The sequence below is a fragment of the Gigantopelta aegis genome, chromosome 5, assembly GCF_016097555.1.
Source record: "Gigantopelta aegis isolate Gae_Host chromosome 5, Gae_host_genome, whole genome shotgun sequence".
Classification (NCBI taxonomy): domain Eukaryota; kingdom Metazoa; phylum Mollusca; class Gastropoda; order Neomphalida; family Peltospiridae; genus Gigantopelta; species Gigantopelta aegis.
This window is the reverse complement of record NC_054703.1, coordinates 18,537,850-18,551,681: the sequence shown is the minus strand read 5'-3', so window position 1 is coordinate 18,551,681 and position 13,832 is coordinate 18,537,850. Positions and strand designations below refer to the sequence as shown.

The 13,832-nt window shown below is 38.4% G+C and overlaps 2 protein-coding genes across 2 annotated transcripts; one reads left to right on the top strand and one right to left on the bottom strand.

The window, feature by feature from the left end:
- The first annotated feature begins 1,148 nt into the window (after nt 1–1,148).
- On the top strand, nt 1,149–1,841 carry LOC121372985 (atrial natriuretic peptide receptor 3-like). Its single transcript, XM_041499423.1, has one exon. It carries the CDS (start codon nt 1,149–1,151, stop codon nt 1,839–1,841), a length of 693 nt encoding a protein of 230 aa, XP_041355357.1.
- Nucleotides 1,842–10,193: 8,352 nt separating this feature from the next.
- Nucleotides 10,194–11,876, bottom strand: LOC121372983 (transcription initiation factor TFIID subunit 1-like). The gene is made up of 2 exons (XM_041499422.1): nt 11,756–11,876; nt 10,194–10,882 (listed from the first exon to the last, which is right to left on the bottom strand). The coding sequence occupies exons 1-2, from the start codon at nt 11,874–11,876 to the stop codon at nt 10,194–10,196; spliced, it is 810 nt and encodes a 269-aa protein (XP_041355356.1).
- Between the last annotated feature and the right edge of the window lie 1,956 nt (nt 11,877–13,832).

Sequence of the window (13,832 nt, the reverse complement as noted above, 5' to 3'; positions counted from 1 at the left end):
CATTAAAGTCGTTTGTAAAATATATTTTGGGCAAAATCATTTTAGACAAGAATCAATTTACTTAGCCATTTTGAGGTGACCAGTGTACTTATCTAGCAGTGTCTCACAAGAAGAAGTCTCATCCGTTTTTTGTTTAGACTGTTTCCACAAACTATTTAATATCACGTTACTTACTTCAGCGTTTTTATTACTTTGCCACGTATGTTGTATAGTTCAGGCACAAAACTACGTCATAGTGTGCTAGAAATTCTAATGCATTTGTAGCCTGATGTTTGTGACATGCCCTACGATTAGCAGGTAGCACCATAAGCTTCTGTCCTCAAACAGTTACTCGCATCAGTTCTGCTCTCAAGACGTCAACATTGTAATGAAAGTTTCACTACTTTAAATACATTTTTACATTCATGTGGTTTGCGTATTATTTTTGTTCTTTCTTCATAACACATAATGTACATTGACGGGATTCGACCAACTACAGCGACTCACATCAGGATTGCACTCACTTCTCCTAAACGTGTCTGGCGGATTATACTAATAGTGATGTGTATATGCATGCATTTTTCATCTTGGACTGAATTATTTATAGCCAATCAAAAGAAGCTTCTGAAATAACTTACGGACATTTTGTCGATACTCGATCAAACAATGGATAATTTGTTCTTATGCTGTCAAACGAACGATTCTCAGATTGTCATTGTCCCTTGTGGTTGTACAGCGTCTTGGTGTGCGGGGACAGTGCGATGTGCGCCACACTTGTGATCTTCGATTTCGTGCTGGATATACGCCGTCAACTTAACACTTCTCAACTTGCTGGGATTCGTTTTTTCCTTTGATGGGTTTAACTCAGATTACTGAATGCAGATAGCATCATGTGCACGTAAATAATGCATGTCTGTGGCGTTTGCGTCATGGATCATAATATGTTCTTAGGATATTAATTTGCACACGTTCCATTTGATGCTGTTGTTTATACATTAGATTTCAAAAGAAGACAGTATTGTGTGTATTTGAGAAAATAACAATTCAATGCAATAACGAGAAAAACATACGTGCTGCATATTTTTCTTTTGCCTTGCTGCCAAATCAACAACCACAAGATTCTTTTGTTCCTGTTGGTGTTATGTCATTTTATTGAGACCGATATCATCATGATTTCGTCGATAACACTTCTTGGCTTCGTATGTGTACTGCTGGGAATGACTTCCAGTTTGGAGATAAAAATAGCTGTCATTTTGCCTTTTGATGATGCTCGACTGTTCGGCGATCGGAAGATTGCACCCGCCATAGAGGTGGCAAGAGACAGACTTAAAGAAGATCAAATCCTTTTGAATTCGACGACAATTGTGGTCCATTACGAGGACTCTCAATGCGATATTGCTCATGGGATTAACAAGGCGATCAAGCTATATATGGACCACGAAGTGCACGTCTTTTTGGGTCCGGTGTGTGACTTTGCCGTCGCCCCGGTTGCCAGGCAGTCCCGGTTTTGGAATCTGCCAGTGGTTTCCGGCGGAGCGATGGCGAGAGAGTTTGCCTTGTTTAAAAACACAACCTACTCCCATCTGACGAGAGTTGGCCCTGTGAACTTCCATTCACTGTCAAAACTAATTGAATTAATTTTTATTCACTTTAAATGGAAACGTTTGAAGTTGTTGTACGAGGGCACAGGACAAGACAAATATGTGACAGGATTCTGTCACCTAGCAACGGAAGCTGTGCATTACAATCTTCTTGACAAAGGAGCACCCATTCAACAGGACTATTTCCGGTTGGATGGCATTAAAGATTACGCTGAAATGCTGTCCAAAGAGGTGGCACAAGACTATGCAAGTAGGTGGTAGATGTTGTAATTGTGACGTAACTCATTTTCCAGTTGACGTAAAACATGGCAGTCTCGTCTAGTCTCCTCTTGTATAAACACAGTTCTGCGAGGCACTAGTTCCTAATGTCTAGCTGTTCGCGAGCGCTCGCCCTCCTAAACGTATTATAGGAGGAAATTATTCCAACAACATCGATTTTGGCAAGATCGTCTCTACTCTTACGACAAATCGCACGCGTTGTTTGGACGCCGTAGACAGACAGACCGACAAACAGACAGACATATTTTATTTAAGTTTCCTCGAATGTACACAGTAATAAAATGTAGGCCCTAATGTAAAATACAATATTGAAACACATATCAAATTATATATGTAAAATTAAAATATATAAGAATTGTTTGTCATTTGGTAGAGGTCATCTTTGATTTAAATGGTGTGATGCGTTAACATCTTCGTGTCTGTGCTCGAATGACCGAGTCTAAGCAGGGTTACTATATTTACGTTCTTTAATGTACGCTGTTATCATCTAATTTCTTTATACATGTAGCTCATAAAAAGAGGTATGAGTTAAAACATTATGTATCTAAAGGTTTGTTTTTTCTGAAACTAAAGTATGTAAAGCAAAAACAAATTAAGAGTTCATAAGTAATTTATAACATCATTGGATATGTTTCATAGTAGGGACGATTTCTAGCCAGTTTTATGTTGATATTGTCAATTTCGCCGACCAAGGAGTTGATAAGTAGGTCTACTAAGTCTAACATACACATTTTCTGATGCTACATACCGTTAGTTGGATCATGTTTTAGTTCACCTATGGCATAAAACGTATATGATGTTGACTAGTACAAACGCTACAGAAAGAAACCCGATGCGCCTATCTGAACGCCTGTGACCTGCTTTTGAAAAGGGGTATTGTTGTTTTTTCTAGTAACGTTTGTACTAGTCATTGACGTGTAAGTTTAATCTCATAAATGCATTGACAAGTGATCCAACTAAACGTATATGGCATCAGAGTTAGGATACTGTGTATATTTAGGCACGGTACTTACCGACACCTTGGTCAGCGAACTTGTCAAAATGGAAAAGACACCCATTGCTATTCTATGTGGTAAATTCCGCACTTATAACAGTACATCTTTAAATAAGTCATACATAAACTGAACACATCATGGCGTATGTACATTATATTATTGAGGGTGATTACTACTACTACTACTACTAATACTAATACTACTACTACTACTACTATTACTGCTGTTAATATTACTACTATTACTACTGCTGCTGCTACTACTACTACTACTACTACTACTACTACTGTTAATATTACTACTATTACTACTGCTGCTGCTTCTACTACTACTACTACTACTGTCATTACTACTAATACTACAGTACTACTATAAGTACTACTAATGCTGCTGCTGCTGGTACTACTACAGTAATACAACAACAACAACAACTACTACTACTACTGCTACTACTACTACTACTACTGCAGTAAGTACTACTAGAATGCTAGTATCACCACCACTCCTCCTCCTACTACCACTACCACTACTACTACTACTACTACTACTACTACTACAATTACTGCTAATACAACAGTATTACAACTACTACTGATAATACAGTAAGTACTACTAGTGCTGGCTGTTACTACTGTTAGAATGTGGAAACTGACGCGTGCATGCGAATTAGTTAATACAGTCTATTACCTTGGTGTATGCCAGAAATCTGTCAACGCATCTCAGTTCTCAGATGTTTTTTTGTTTTTTTGGTCGTAGTCTGTTTTGAAGTAAATTATATATCATTTCTACATTACGAATGGATAACTTTGGAATATATAACCCAAACCCGAAGTATTGGCATTTGTTATAGCATGGACGTCTGTGATTCCGAATGAAAGGCTGGCGACAGCCAGTGAGTGATATCGCTCTGGATACATCACTCGTCTTAAAGGGACCAGCTGGCACGCAGTCTTCTTAAGCCTGCAACAACCTCGCCGTCAGCTCCATGTGTAATTCAATTTAACCTTCTGTCCTAGCAGATATTAAGGCTAATACTAATTTACAAATTGCATTTAACAATTATATACATGTAATTCTTCAGATTTGGATAGGATGTGTCAGTTCCTGTTATAGTTAGAACGACATGCTATTTTTAACATTTGAATCAATCATATAGGAAGTTGTTTGGTTAGATTACTACATTCTTAAATAAAATTAACTGGATCAATCCACTTTAAAACCAGTGAATCCACCTATGCACGCGTGTTCTGTTGTTGTTTTCATTAGTACCTAAAGTGATATTTGTTCTATCAAAGACAGTGCGAACATAAGTATGTTTTCCTCCAGGCAGCAATAAAAGAGGCCTTGTTTTCAGCAGTAGACAGGAGATCTCCAGGACCTTTGCGCTGCTCGGCGTGTCGGGATTGCCCGCCGCAATGTAGATTCCAACTGTGTGGGCCTTCATTATGCTAATTATTGAACACGTCGTTATTTTAAGCAACATGCAGACTGAGAAATACCCACTAGACCCTCAACCGGCTTTAACCCCTCACACACACACACACACACACACACACACACACACACACACACATCTCCCCCCCCACCCAACCCGGACATTACCGAACGGTGTCTGGGACAATGGTGTTGGTTGTTGTTTTTTGTTTTTTTAGGGGGGTGGGGGTTGGGGGGGGGGGGTTGGGTTGGGTTTTTTTTATCCCACTGCCCCGTTTCCTTTTCATTCCTTTGAATTCCATCTCATTTCTTAACGATCTGGTAACTCCTCCTATCTTTCAACTTCTTTTGCTGCCCACCTCCACATTCCAGTCATTGTATTTCCAACAGGTGCTTGTCTCTTATGGCTATCCGTGGGGCAAGGCAATTTAGTTTAAGAAAAACATCCTCCCACCCATTTATTTTTCTTGATATTAATAGCGTTATAATAGCTGGCTTCCTGCGGCTACTCCAAAAGAAAATTTTAAAATAAAAATTAAAAATATCTTACCAAGCAGGCCTCAAATCACATTTATCTTCCCATTTTGGTGATAAAAATCCGAAAATATGATCGCGCAAGTAGTCTGCTGTTGACTGTGATTATTTCATGGCAGACAGCTTTGAATTGACAACTATTAGACTGAAGCTGACAGGATAGAACATGTAGTTTGCTGCAAACGTGTGTATCTCGCTGACATTGAAGACTTTTGCGTGGTAATTCCGGCTCATGCAAAAGTAATGCTTTTTTGTGTAAAATGGGTGTACTCCGGCCAGGTTTGGTGTGTGTGTTTGTATAAACCAGTGTCCTGGGAGGAGCTGGACAACAGAAGTTGCCCTCAGGCAGGCAAAGGTGAATAAACAAAGCCACGGGCCTACTTCTATTAATAAAAAGGCTATAGCCACTAACGCTATGTAGAAACATATCGCGTTAGTAAATACTTGCGGTCTGTGGCCAGCACACCCCGAGTTGTTACGGCTCTGAATAAATGTAATGTTCTGTCACCTGGAAAGGACAAACACACGCACACAGGCACACACACACTCTCTCTCCATTAAAAAAACAAATCTTGTTAGGGATAGTGTTATCCCCTCGGGGAAATCATTCAGATTTCAGTTTGTATTACTGTCAACCATTTCACAATAGTTTTTGACATAGCAGATATCCACAAGCAAACAACCTACCGGCTGTTGGGGTTTATAATGTTCACCTTTTGTTTCGTACGCCAATATAAAACTAGCATACAATTTCGGGGTGGGGGGTGGGGGGATTGGTGTGTGTATGTGTGTGTGTGTGTGTGTGGGGGGTATTCCATGCACTTTTGACAGGTGAAAGTAGTTGTACGTCAACGTCTGATGCATTCATCCATGCAGGGTTAGACAAATATGCATACATATACACATAGATGGATAGACGGATGGATGGATGGATGGATGGATTGGTCGATAGATACTTAATTAATATTTTAATCAAACAATCAATCAATCGGTTTATTATCATAAGTAATGACGACATTACCACTAAATCACTCCATATTTATAATTGAAAACTAAACCCAATTAATGAATACGTTATTATGTTGCAAACTATAACTGGTCGAATATTACAAAGAAGAATGCCCTGTCTCATTAATATATATGTATGTGTTCTTGCCGTGCGTAAGACCAGTAAAATAAGGATTGGAAGGGAGATAATTGAGGCGAAATAAATTCCGTAAAAAATATCTATATGTCCAAGTTTGTGGCCTCGTTAATGCGGTTAAGGTGCATAGCTTGTAGGATGAGATGGGTTGCATCCCGTCAAAAAAAAAAACCCAGAGTGACAGAACAGACTAGAACAGAACTTTATTACACCCAGGCCGTTTGGCAACGGCATATGGGGAAACAAGAACAAATACATAATATAATATGTGACATGACAGGACAGGGTTTACAGGAGAACATTAGATAGTAAATAATATAGTATATGCATAGTTAAATTATATAAATACATGTATAGAGAAGTACAATATATAGACAGAACAAACATACATATATACAATAAGTCAATAATATTTGGTATGGCAGAATAATTGAAGTTCGTTATATAATTTGATATACATGTACCAGTATATTTCGATTTATCAAAATAGGGGCATATGTGCAATAATAATAAAGCATCTTTAACTCGAATAGTGTGATATATATTAGTACAAATAGCTATGGTCTTTTAAATTTGTCATTAATTTCTTTAATTAATTTGCTGTCTTTTTTTAGGACACCTATTTTATTACTATCATTAATTCTTTAAATTTTAAGGTACTGAGCTTCACATAATAATATTGTTTTAGAAGTGCTTTTCGAGACATAGTAAAGAAGGCACAAGTGAATAGATAATGATATTCATCACCAATATCGTTAGATTCACAATGTGGCATAACCTATGTTCTACTGGTGTGTTATTCCATCGTCCTATTTCAATCGGGAGATAATGATTTGATGTTCTGATTTTAAGAATAGTGATCCATTAGATATTCAAGCATTATGGTGAGATATTTTCAAAAAATTACGCGATTTTTAAAAATTGTATAATTTTTCCCTCTAGACGATGAAGGTACTGGTCATGTTGCCTTAATTTGATATATTCAAGAAGGTTTTTTTGTTGAAAATCTTTGAGAGAGCCATATATCAGTCATACCAATGTTGTTAAATAATTGTTTAATATGTTGAATCCATGTATAGTTGTGTCCATTTACGAACGAGTCCTGTAACATAAATGCATGCAATAGAAAAAAGACAGTTTTGTTTGTTTTCCTGATACAATTGTGGCCCAGAAATGTATCATTCTTTGTTGAATAATTAATTTAATCGGTCTACATCCTAGTTCTCCATATAACATAACTATCGGTGTACCTTTTTAACAGGAAGCAGGCGTATCAGGAAATGTGTGTGTATGTTTTCAATAATGTCAGTGTTTTCATAACCCCAATACACATCCATACAAAAGAATAGGTAATACCACAGTGTCAAACAATTTTAACTTACATTGCTTTTGTAGTTTGTTAGGATAATGTTTTTCTTGTTGTGTTGAACTTATTTTGCTTATTAAAAGTTAAACCTAAATATTTATATTCTTTAACGTTTTCAAGAACCTTATTTTCGATGGTAAATGTTTTCTTGTAATCATTGGTTGTGCCATTAAATTTATGTTTTTGTCTTGTTGATATTGATTTTAAGCTTCCATTTGTTACAATAATTATGAAACATGTTAAGGGTATGTTGTAAATCACGCGGGGTCGTTGCTAGGAGGGCCGTGTCGTCCGCATATAATAGACAAAGAAAGCAAATGCCAGCTTCAAGAAGTATATCGAGATCATTGATAACAGGAGACACTCCAATGCAGTTTTGGCCAAGAAGATACGTTTCCAGGTCATTAGATGTGGAAGGTGTAGTGCTGTGTGGACATACAGTTGTTGAGAAGCCGGATACGCTTGAACGAAATAGTATCAGAGTAGGGTATAGTCTGGTCGTCATGATCGGTATAGTGGTGCGGACCGGCCCAGCTCTGGAGGATACCAAATGGTATCAACATAAAACAAAGTAAAGTATTCTTTTTAGAGTGGGGCGGTCAATCTCCCAATGCTGCTAGGACAGGCTCGGACATGTAGATACTAAACCTAGTACCAGCTAATCAACTTCCTATTATACAATCGGTTACAATTACATAAACACAAGAATCATTTAATTAAAGGACCATGCACCAAGTGTCTTTTTCACTGGGATAGACGCTATGCATCGCTAATTTACCTCTATTTAATAGTATAGTTCTTTATGTTCACATGGACACTAACACCAACCACAAATATCTACATCAATTCCATCATCTAAACTGGAAAAACAGTTACACAGTGGAATTTTATAATAGATCTTCATATCGGTATCAATGTTCGATTTAAATAAACATATAATTCACCAACATTTTATCTCCGGAGTTCATCACAAATAAACGAAAAACATTTAATATGATTCCTATCACCACCATTTTATCATTGCAGTTCATCATAGATATTATTGTAACCAGATTATCTGGTTCTTGTTATATATACCACAGACTGAAAACACCTTATATGTACACAACTGCGTCTTTCTGCAGCCACTCGGTGCTCCATATATAGTCCTAGACATGACCTATAGTAGGAAAGAGTTGTCTCCTATGCTTGTGTCTTCTGCGCCTGGTATCTGTGCTCCATATATAGTCCTAGACTTCACCTGTAGTAGGAAAGAGTTGTCTCCTATGCGGATGTCTTCAGCACCAGGTAGCTGTGCTCGATATATAGCCCTAGACGTGACCTATAGCAGGAAAGCGTTGTCTCCTATGCTGATGTCTTCTGCGCCTGGTAGCTGTTCTCCATACATGGTCATAGAGTTGACCTATAGTAGGAAAGAGTTGTCTCCTATGCTTTTGTCTTCTCCGTCTGGTATCTGTGCTCGATATATAGTCCTAGACGTGACCTATAGTAGGAAAGAGTTGTTTCCTATGCTGATGTCTTCTACGTCTGGTATCTGTGCTCGATATATAATCCTAAACGTGACCTATAGTAGGAAAGAGTTGTCTCCTATGCTTTTGTCTTCTGCGCCTGGTATCTGTGCTCCATATATAGTCCTAGACTTCACCTGTAGTAGGAAAGAGTTGTCTCCTATGCGGATGTCTTCAGCACCAGGTAGCTGTGCTCGATATATAGCCCTAGACGTGACCAATAGCAGGAAAGCGTTGTCTCCTATGCTGATGTCTTCTGCGCCTGGTAGCTGTTCTCCATACATGGTCATAGAGTTGACCTATAGTAGGAAAGAGTTGTCTCCTATGCTTTTGTCTTCTCCGTCTGGTATCTGTGCTCGATATATAGTCCTAGACGTGACCTATAGTAGGAAAGAGTTGTCTCCTATGCTGATGTCTTCTGCGTCTGGTATGACCAGTAGGAACGAGTTGTCTCCTATGCTGATGTCTTCTGCGTCTGGTATCAGTTCTCCATATATAGCCCTAGATTTGACCTATAGTAGGAAAGAGTTGTCTCCTATAGACTGGTATATTCTACGTCTGGTATCAGTTCTCCATATATAGTCCTAGACTTGACCAATAGTAGGAAAGAGTTGTCTCCTATAGACTGGTATATTCTGCGTCTGGTATCAGTGCTCCATATATAGTCCTAGACTTGACCTATAGTAGGAAAGAGTCATCTCCTATAGACTGGTATATTCTGCGTCTGGTATCAGTGCTCCATATATAGTCCTAGACTTGACCTATAGTAGGAAAGAGTTGTCTCCTATAGACTGGTGTCTTCTGCGTCTGGTATCTGTGCTCCATACGGTTTTTATATCCATGCACAGTGAACTTTCTTTTTTCTTAATTGTAGAACTTAGTGTGATTAATTTTCTGATGAAAGTTGCTAGTGATTTGATCATCAGTATATGTGTGGAAGTATAATATCGTTAATAAGTCACTCATCGCTGAACATGCCTTATGGAGTTTAGTGGCTGAATGACTTTTGGGTTGTCGTCGTGGACAGTGTTTATAGAGTGTTATGAATTACACGCCATCTCGTACATAACTAGCTACGGAAATAGCTATTGGTTTAAGAATAATATCTAGAAAATTACTAAATCTTTATGTAGGGCTTCTGGGACCACCTACAATGGGTTTGAAAGAAATATTAAATGGTTCTTCTGTTGTAGTACGCTATCCTAACTAGCTACTTTTAGTAAACATTATTTCATGCTTAGCAATTGGTGGTAACTGTAAGTAATTAGGGTGTAATAATTATATATAATTTTATAGTGTTTCTCTGTGTGTGATGTTGCTTCTAGTGAAACCTGTCTGTGGGCTAAACATGGTTTAGCCCTTGTTGTGCTGTTGTGTTTGTTTCTGTGATCTGTTCTCTGTGTTTGTTTCTGTGATCTGTTCTCTGTGTTTGTTTCTGTTCCCTGTGTTTGTTCCCTGTGTTTGTTTCTGTGATCTTTTCTCTGTGTTTGTTTCTGTGATCTGTGCTCTGTGTTTGTTTCTGTGCTCTGTGTTTGTTTCTGTGATCTGTTCTCTGTGTTTGTTTCTGTGATCTGTTCCCCATGTTTGTTTCTGTAATCTGTTCTCTGTTTGTTTCTGTGATCTGTGATCTGTGTTTGTTTCTGTGATCTGTTCTCTGTGTTTGTTTCTGTCATCTGTTTTCTGTGTTTGTTCTGTGATCTGTTCTATGTGTATGTTTCTGTGATCTGTTCTCTGTGTTTGTTTCTGTGATCTGTTCCATGTGTTTGTTTCTGTGATCTGTTCTCTGTGTTTGTTTCTGTGATCTGTTATCTGTGTTTGTTTCTGTGATCTGTTTTCTGTGTTTGCTACTGTGATCTGTTTCTTTCTGTGATCTGTCTTTTGTGTTTGTTTCTGTGATCTGTTTGTTTCTGTGTTTGTTTCTGTGATCTGTTCTCTGTGTTTGTTTCTGTGATCTGTTTTCTGTGTTCCTTTCTGTGCTCTGTGTTTGTTTCTGCGATCTGTTCTCTGTGTTTGTTTCTGTAATCTGTTTTCTGTGTTTGTTTCTGTGATCTGTATCGGTTGGTTCTTAGTTGATTACGGTGTGTTGGAACATGACCCAGATCTATTTTAGTATGCTTAATAAAAAATACATTGCAGTGAATTTATTAATTGCAGCTGGAACGCAGCTGGGCCCTGTGACTCAACGCCAACGTAAGACATACGATATACATGGGTGACATATAAGAACTAATCCTGGTAACTCAAAGCGCACGCTTCTAGAGGTTGATCGTAAATAGTCAAGTACTTACGCTTGGTTTGGAGGCGGTGTAGCATGCGTGTAAAACCAAAACCTTCGGCTGTTGTTGGTCGTTGAGCAACGAAATTCATCGATCCAGACATTCACTGCCTTTACATGAAACATAACTTTTTATGATTACCTATATAACAGATACAATGTTAGTTTATAAGACAGACTCTGTGATTGTAAGTAAATGCCGATTGGATCAAGCAACAACACTGAAACTATGTGATATAGTACAAACTTACTTATATATATAGGCCAGCCCTAATGGTACATGCTATACTTGTATTACTACACACACACACACACACACACATACGCACACACGCACATACGCACACACACCCCACATATACATATACACTCTTAAAAAAAAGTAGGGGAACTCTAATAAGAATTTACAATTGCCAAAATTGTAAGGTATATTAGCTGTGGGGAATGGTTATATGATAATAGTGAATTAATTGGGAAAACATTACAACCGGTAGTTCAGTATTACAGTAGGTTTTATGAACACCAAAGATCTTGAACGACGATTGGGGTCAGAAGTGAAATTTGAAAGTTGACGTTTTTTATCAGTAGGGGGTGATTCCGCCACGATGTGTCAGACATTCATTCCATCGACGAGTCATACTGCGTATGAGTCTCCCAATGGCCATTTGAGGGAGTCTGTTCAACTCCTTTTTCAGCGCCTGACCAAGTTCCGCTAACGTGGTCGGCGGTCTTTGACGTTGACGCACGCGTCTCCCTATCATGTCCCAGACGTGTTCAATTGGGGAAAGGTCTGGGCTCATTGCTGGACATGGCATTCGATAGATGTTGTGCTGCTGGGGGTGAGCATTGACGATTCGTGCACGGTGAGCACGGGCATTGTCGTCCTGAAAAACAAAACGGCGACCCACACGCCTAGCAAACGGGACGACAAAGGGTGGCAATATGTTGTCCCGGTAGTACTGCCGCAGTGACCCTTCCTTGCACAATATGGAGGGGGGAGAAGGGGGGGGGGGGTCTGTCAGTCATAGTGATACCACACCCTAACCGACCCACCGCCAAATCTGTCATGAAATCGCATTGTGACCACGCCTGACAAGGAAGTCCAAAGTGAACAGGGACTCGTCTGAAAAGATGACAAGTGACAAACGACGAATACCCCAGTTCTGACGCTCCCTACACCATTTACGTCAGTGGGCAATGTGACGATTTGTTAAGGTAGGCACAACCCGGGGCCGTCGCGCGTCGAAATTGTGGGTGTGTTGGTACCTGTTCCATAGTCTGCTAATCACTGACTTCGAAACATTTGAAGGTGTTGGCCACTTCATGCAATGACTAAAAACAAAACAATAACAACTGTATGATCAACAGAGTGAAAAAGATTGACAGAAATAATGTTCCACAGTGATTAATCGACTTTCCTGGAAATTGTCAAAATGTAGAATGACACCCCACGCACGTGTACGGGGCAAATGCGTGATACACGTGCAAACTATGGAATGCGTTGCGCTGTGTTGAAAAACAGACCTGAACGTTCTTTACTAGGATGTCTGTGGTAACAACGTATGTTCCGTCTAATAGTTGATATTAACATTAATATTTCAGGTTCCCCTACATTTTTTGAAGAATATATATATATATATATATATATATATATATATATATATATATATATATGTGTGTGTGTATAGTAGTTATTATTGTAGGTATGTCGGTGCTTATAGTGATAGTTTTGGACGTTAAAGGGACATTCCTGAGTTTGCTGCAATTTTTAAGATGTTATTGACTATCAGAAACGTTTTGACGACTGTAATTACAAATAAAATAAGTTTTTTGTCTGCATAAAATATTAGTGGCTGTATATTAAACGTGTTTCCGATCGTTCTAGTATTTGTACTAGATCAAATTTCATTGTACGTACGAAATTATTTGAAGACAAAATCCAGTTTGGGCTTCTAACAAATATTAAATGAATGAATGAATGAATTAATTAATTAATGTTTAACGACGCCCCAGCACGAAAAATACATCGGCTATTGGGTGTCAAACTATGGCAATGCAAACAAATAAGATGATGATCAACATCAATATAAAAATTCAAGATTTAAATAAAAACAGTGTAAAGAACTGTGCAAAAATACAAATATCACAGATAGATGCTGACTTTTACTCAAAATTTCAATTTGTGCTGTATTAGTCATTCTCAAAGATAATGTTACACCCCTGCACTACGGTGAGGTTACAGCACGCGCATGGGTCTTATAAATATTAAGACGACCAGAAACAAGTTGAATATACAGACACTGATATTCTAAACAAGAAAATATAGTTAATATGCAAGTTTAATCGTAGAAATGTTTTACTAGTCGGAAACATCTTACAATGCAGCAAACTCGGGACTGTCCCTTTAAAATAACCTGCCGAACACTGCATTTGATTTGCTTCTCCCACTTAACATTCAGTAGCTAGCGGGTACTTGTAAGGGCTTCCGTCCAAGAACGATGAGATTGCGGGGCGGGGGGGGTTCTCCCCTGCAACTGGTTAGCATGTTACTAGTGATATTAAAAGGTCCATTCCAAGAAATTTGTTGGGGGACAGCCCACAAGGACCTTTTCATTCTTTTAAACACAGTTGTATTTGTTCTTCAATGCACGTCTTTATGGGAGTGATTTCAATAATGCATTTCCTCGCTAATATATAATACATATAAATAAATAACA